At 35.9% G+C, this 6,657-nt stretch overlaps 1 protein-coding gene across 1 annotated transcript; it reads right to left on the bottom strand.

The window, feature by feature from the left end:
• Positions 1–3,203: 3,203 nt before the first annotated feature.
• Positions 3,204–6,193, bottom strand: LOC125207529 (uncharacterized hydrolase YugF-like). The gene is made up of 10 exons (XM_048106910.1): positions 5,881–6,193; positions 5,248–5,342; positions 5,074–5,171; positions 4,935–4,984; positions 4,484–4,579; positions 4,303–4,392; positions 3,957–4,049; positions 3,736–3,831; positions 3,595–3,660; positions 3,204–3,518 (listed from the first exon to the last, which is right to left on the bottom strand). The coding sequence occupies exons 1-10, from the start codon at positions 6,079–6,081 to the stop codon at positions 3,375–3,377; spliced, it is 1,029 nt and encodes a 342-aa protein (XP_047962867.1). The 5' UTR covers positions 6,082–6,193; the 3' UTR covers positions 3,204–3,374.
• Between the last annotated feature and the right edge of the window lie 464 nt (positions 6,194–6,657).

Raw genomic sequence — 6,657 nt, 5'->3', positions numbered from 1 at the left:
TGAACTTCAGTTTTTCCTTATTTAGAATTAGAGAAAATATTCTGTGTCAACCTTAATTGGTATCTCGTCCTTCAACATCATTATTGAATTTAGTTTTGGTTGTGCAGCACGGGTGGCGGCACTACCACCACCCCTGGCGGGGGCCAAGCCTCGACCGTCCCTGGCGGGAGACTTGACCCGGCGGCTGGTGTGGCATATGCATATAGCGGTCCCAAGAGTAATAGTGCCAATAGTGTGACACTCATAAGTTCAGCAATAATGCTTGTTGCGTCTCTCTTCCGAGCTATCTCATGAAATATCTAGGGTTGCCTGAGCCTAGATTCTAAGCAGCAAAATTTTAAGATTCATGTGATTACATTTCAATTTGTTTTGATTTTGCAACCAATCCAAAGTGTTGACGTGAGTCAGGGACGGAACTAGAAAAATAAATTAGGCTGTGCAGAAATTTCATATATAATAATAGTATTATTAAAATATTAAAAATAATACTAGAAATGTTTAAAAAATTATACACTAGTGTATAATTTGATTTGTTGTTTGGTTTAAATTTTAAAAATCAAACCAAACCAATAAATAAAAATATGCACTCAAATTTTTAAAAAACTAATATTATATTTGAAATTCGAAAACAAGTTATCATGGATATATAGAAATATTTTATATGTCCTTTAAAAATAAGAACTTTTTATTTTAGGTCGTCAGTGAAAATTATGCACTTTCTTTATCAGAAAACTTTTTTTTATCTCTAATGTGGCTTATTCTCTACTTAACAATTCTTCAATAGTATTTTTTTTATATCTTTCTTTGTTATCAATTGTGTATTAAAACTTATATGATTTTAAATTTTTTTTTATTTTTATCATTCTTTGTTATCAATTCTTCAGTAAAAAATTAAGTTAAATAATGTATCATTATCAAAATACATCTATAAACAGAAACATTAGAATCAAAACTAATTTTGTTATTGTTACTAAAATTGATTTCATGTCTTTAGAAATAATAAAAATAATTTATATCATAAAATCAATAAAATTGATTATTATATAGATGGAGATTGTGTGCAAATTAATTATAGAGTTGTGCTTGAAATATTTTATTTATGAAAAACTATTAAAAAAGGTGAATTGATTGAAATTAAAGTGAGTGCAGACTTTATATTCTAAGAATTAAAATATTATAAAGAATTAAAATATGGACGATTTGGTGACAAGTGTCCTGTTGATTAAAAAAAATTGAAGTAAAATGTGAAGGAAAAAAAATAAACTAAAAGAATAGAATAAAAATGTATAATTGATGAAAGAGAACTTCTCATTGGATGCTGAGGCATGTGGGGTTTAATTATTTAAATCTGGGCGTGTTTTAGAAAATAGTCCGATAAAGCCGGAGCGCCAGGGCGCCGGCGCAGTGGGCGACCATGGTTGAGAGGATTATGGGACCGACCAAGCCCACGCTGGAGCGGTGACTTGGCCGCTGGTAGTTCTGTCCCTGACGTGAGTTGATAAGTTATTTATGTGACACTAAATTAAATAATTTCTATGGTTATGGTTCTTTCCATCACATCATATTCTTCATTTAGTCTTATTCTTTTTTAATATTACCTCTATCTATGAAAAATAATTTTGTTCTTTATTAATATTACCTCTATCCATAAAAAAAATCTTGATATTTGAAGACACGTGCTTTAATACAAATTTGATAAGAGAAAGATAGCTAGAGAAAAAAAATGATTGTTCATGAAAAATGAAGACCACCTTATTAGAGCGATAAACTTGTTACAAATAGACATCGACTAATTTTGGTGGATGACCAAAAATGAAAAAATAGAACAAATTAATAGTAGTTCGATAACAAACATGCCAGATTTTGAAACTGATATTTACAAAACTAAAATTTGAAGAAAATTTGACATGCATATCACTACTACAAATTAGCCTGAAAAGGCTGTGTGATATGCGCTGTCATATATATGTGAGCGTCATTTAGCCAAAGCTACCCTAAAGTTGGTTGAAACTTGATACTCCCTCCGTCCCGCTTAAGATGACATGTTTTCCTTTTTAGTTTATCCCAACTAAGATGACATATTTCCTTTTTTGGTAACTTTCTCTCTCCAATTAATACACTCAACCATTTTTTTTCACTCCAATTAAAATATTCATCTCTCTTTATCTCTCTACTTTAATACTTAGGGTGTCCACTATACATGGCCGGGCCAAGCCACAAAGTGTGGCCTACTATACTTTAAAGCATACCTAATGTAGATAGTGACGAATCAATGTAGAGGCTATGTCGCCAATCTAGCGAGGGCTTGACTGGTGCCGGACCACTATTACTACAAGAAAAGGTTAGCTGCTCCCGATCGTCGGCACCTTTACCCTATCTGATTCTATCCTCAACCCAAAGCTTCCCACATATAGCTGTTGTGGCGACACTGGTTTTGTTGTGAATGTGCAGAGGTGGTTATTACTAATAGCCTACAGCTGAATCATTTGGGCCCTTTACTTTTATTTGTGGCGACATAAAAGGCCATAAAACCTGTCATTTTCCCCTCTTCTCCACCATTTGGTAGCGGCCGAATTTCTTGGTGAACCCGGCAAAAAGTTCCGGATCTCGGTGATATCCGCAATAAATTCAGCGAGTCTGGCAAAACACTATCGGAGAAAAGTGGTGGTATAAGCTTTTCTCGGCTTCGTTCATTTCGTCGTCTCCCGTTTTATGCCCAAATTGCCCTCGTTGTTTTGGAGCTCTACCCAGCATAATTACCTACACATTTTTTGAGTCCAACATTGCAAGATTTTATCTCAGGATTAACTAGTATTGTGTTTGGTTTATGAGATTGAATCTCACAACTTAATCCTAAATGGAATCATGTAATAATTAGTCATAGTCACACCTCTCCAACTAGCCATTGAAACCGAACTACAGTTGGTACTCATTTATTTACGCGTCGCAGTTCTGCGCCAATATTTATTTTGTGAGTTTTGGGATAAGGTTTCACACAAGAAAATGTTACTCAGTTTCAACTTTTGTGAAGACATTATATGTAAAATTGAAATATTGTATTAAAAAAAATATAGCCAACTTGTTTAAATTTATGGTTCTGTGCCACTGAATGCAGCTAATGCATTTAAATAATTTGGTGATGAATCGCTTCGCCTTCATAAAAATAAAATCACTTGAGCTTGTTCAATAGCTTGCAAACGACATAGTAAAACTCTATACTCTCGGATAAATAATCAAATCATCGTAAACACAATATGTGGAAAGGAATCACTCACGACCAGACGATAGGATCATTGCTTGTAAGAAACACAGGTCACTACTCACTAGCACGAAATCAAGTCCATAAAGAGGAGAAACTATAAGTCTTTATTTCCTCAAGCAACCATACATACCTTGCTCTCAGCTTGAACGAACTCTGCTATTAACTTGGAAACCGCAGCAGGCTTCTCTACATGAGGGATGTGGCCGCACTCTGGTATTTGGCGTAACATTGCATTTGGTATTTCGCTGTGCAGTCTCTGTTTAGGAAAAGAAACAACACGTCACTTGTTCCATTCTCAACGTCCTGCAGCAGAAACTAAGACGAAAACTTACCACTGCAAGCTTATAGTCTATAATCTGATCATTTTCTCCCCATATAATCAGTGTTTTCTGCTTCACCTGCAGAAAGCAAATTAGATCGTTCCGAATGGAGACTGGAGTACAACTGTGGTGCAAGTTTCATTATATACATACCTCCCCGATTTGAGCACTGACGTTGTAGCCTCCGCTTGTCATAAAATCAACAGTTGCATCAGCCCACCAAGGCAAGAGACAGTGTAGACGTCCAATCTGCATCAGTAATAAGGGTTATTATAATTCAAATGAAATCAAATATTTGACATATAGAATAACAGTAACATTGAAGTTGTGCGGATTTTTTTTTCATTTTCAGTGTATCAAAGATTACCACTCACCTTTGCCCAGTCATAGCAGGTATCCCATGTTAAGGTATTGAAGGTCAATGAAGTCGCATAGAGGCGCAATGGCAAGGACTTTAACAAATATACCTGTGCAGCAGATGAATATGACTTAGATGTCAAGAGATATTAAATCGAGTCTGGCATAGGGTTCTTGAAGATTTATCAGTCGATATGAACTCCGGAAAAGAGATAAATTCAGAAAATACATATCTAAAATTCCACTTAAAGCTTTAGGCACGAGAAATAGGACTAATGTTATAGCTTGATCATGAATCTGGAATTAATGTGAAGCAACAATCACTAGAATAAATGTGAGCATTCAAGTTGTTGTGGAACTCACTCCGGCATATGCCATCACTTTAGGTAGTGTAGCAAGGTTTCCTGTGCCTTCAGCATAGACACTTGCATCAATTAAAATCAGCTTGTCGACCTAGAAATTTAAACGAAGAATAGGGAACTCAGTAGTTTGTTCAAAAGGATTATCCACACAGATTAACAGAAAATCCCAGAACGATACTTACAGCTTCCGGGTGGTTGACTGCAAAGTCAATGGCAACAGCAGCTCCAAGACTTGGTCCGACCAAAATCATCGGCTTCTTAACATAGGATCTCCAAAACTGGGTAAGACCAATCTTAAATGGTAAGCTACACTTCACATGTATTTTAGAATGGAGTAATATACAGCCGAAACATGTGCTTGTCGACCTCTCCCAAGAGGCGAGAGATTAGGTTACCTAAAATTCAAGGAAACAATTAAGGCAGAACATTAGAGGATGGCATCATCAGTTGACAACTGTGTACAGAAGTGAGATTTTGGTACTCTGCAACACTACCTCATTTCTTTCGTCTAAAACTGCTTCATGCTTAGATCTAATCCCAAAATATGGGGTAGTTTACTTCATAATGAACACAAGCGAATAACAACCTAAAAGAGTGTTTACACAAACAGAAGTCACGGATAGGAGTTCACACCTGATAAAGGTGATCACGCTTGGAAGCCACGCTGCACGAGGGAAGCTTCTCTAGTAAAACACAACACGAGAATAAAAGTTAAGCAACATATAATGCACATATCTAAGAAGTAAAGTGAATCTTAATCAAGAGAACTTGCCCAAATCAGAGAATCCCCATCCAAGAACATCAACAGCCCACGTCTCAAATCCAGCATCCTCGAGTAAAGGAAGACCGTATCTCCATTCAAAACATGAGCTGAAAGGATAAATGTGCAGAATCAAAAACAGAGCAATGCTCTGAAAATTACCAAACAAACTTCACATTCTCAAACCTATCAAATCCGTGAAGAAGTACTAGTGGAGTTGTATCAAGCTGTGCTTTCGGCTTTATGCAGCTACTCATTACACAAGCCGTCGACAAACTTAGCTACACAGGAGTGAGGATTCCCAGTTAATTGAAATGATAGAGTTTACAAGCCAGACACTAGTTCAACATCTTTTCATACATATTTCCCCATATCCATGTAGATCTCACAACTTAAACTTGCAGATATATACATTCTATACATATATGAGTGAGTAGATATTAATGCAGTAGAATCCAATTGTACAACTCACTTCAAATTTACCAAACAAATGAAAAAGACAAGTAACAACAAAATTCAAAATTGAAGATTCAAAAAAGAAGTGAAATATTTCCCGTGAAATATCGAAATCTCCGCATGCACGGAGTCTCTTCATCAGCACTCTCCACTCTCCACTCTCCACTTCTTTAGGCTCAAATAAGAGAAATTAAGCATTATTTTGTAACAAAAAGAAGTATCAAATTGAGCATGCAATGGAGTAAACAGGTCCAATTGCAGGCGATGAAAACAAAATTGAAACAATGTTCAACTGCAAAAACCAGTAAATTGAACCAAATAGCAGATTAAAATATAAAAAGGTAATGCAATAGAAAGCTTTACATCGACGGGGACTCGCTCAATCCTTGAAGCCAGCTTTCTGGCGGAAGGGTCCGTAATAGTGTTGATTTCTTTAGGAAGAAAGGCGGGAAAATTGGTGGCGGAGGTTATGAAGCTTTGCCTGGAAGAATAATGTGGACCGAATTGAAGGGCGGATTTGGGTCCCACGAGCGGCGGAAGCAGAGCGGCGCCGGCTAAGAGCATCGTGGGTCGACCCGAAAGAATCCGGGTAAATGGGTAAACAAATTTGTGGACCGTTCAGTTAGGATTTTGGCTTCACAAACCATTATTCATCGGACCTTTATGAGGCCGGGTGGGACCCCCTAAATGATTCTACCTGCTCCCTTCCTTCTGTGAATCTGTCATGTGTTTTTATTACACTACATTTTTAATCAATAACTATACGTGTTTTTATTAGGTTCCTAAAGTATTTTTTCACTGTTTAAATTAATTTTTGATCGAAAATGCCCCTGAAGAGTATTTTTTAATTTTTTTTAAATTTGTGAAGATTTGTAATAAAATACAACTATGAGTGAATTAAAAAGTAAGTATGTGGACAATGAGATTCTAAATTTTCGAATCTGAATGTATTTTATTAGCAATATTAGGTCAATATCACGAGTAGTCACATTTTTAAGTTCCTTTACATTATTTTCATTTTCATTTATCTTAAGGGCATTTTTATTAGGCTTGTCAAATAGTCATTATCGGGTAAATTCGATATCGACCCAACCAAATAAGGCTAAAATCCTAATCCGAAATGAAATCATCGTGTATTCT

This window comes from Salvia hispanica, chromosome 2, assembly GCF_023119035.1.
Source record: "Salvia hispanica cultivar TCC Black 2014 chromosome 2, UniMelb_Shisp_WGS_1.0, whole genome shotgun sequence".
In the NCBI taxonomy this organism is placed as follows: Eukaryota; Viridiplantae; Streptophyta; class Magnoliopsida; order Lamiales; family Lamiaceae; genus Salvia; species Salvia hispanica.
This window is presented reverse-complemented; position numbering and strand designations above follow the sequence as displayed.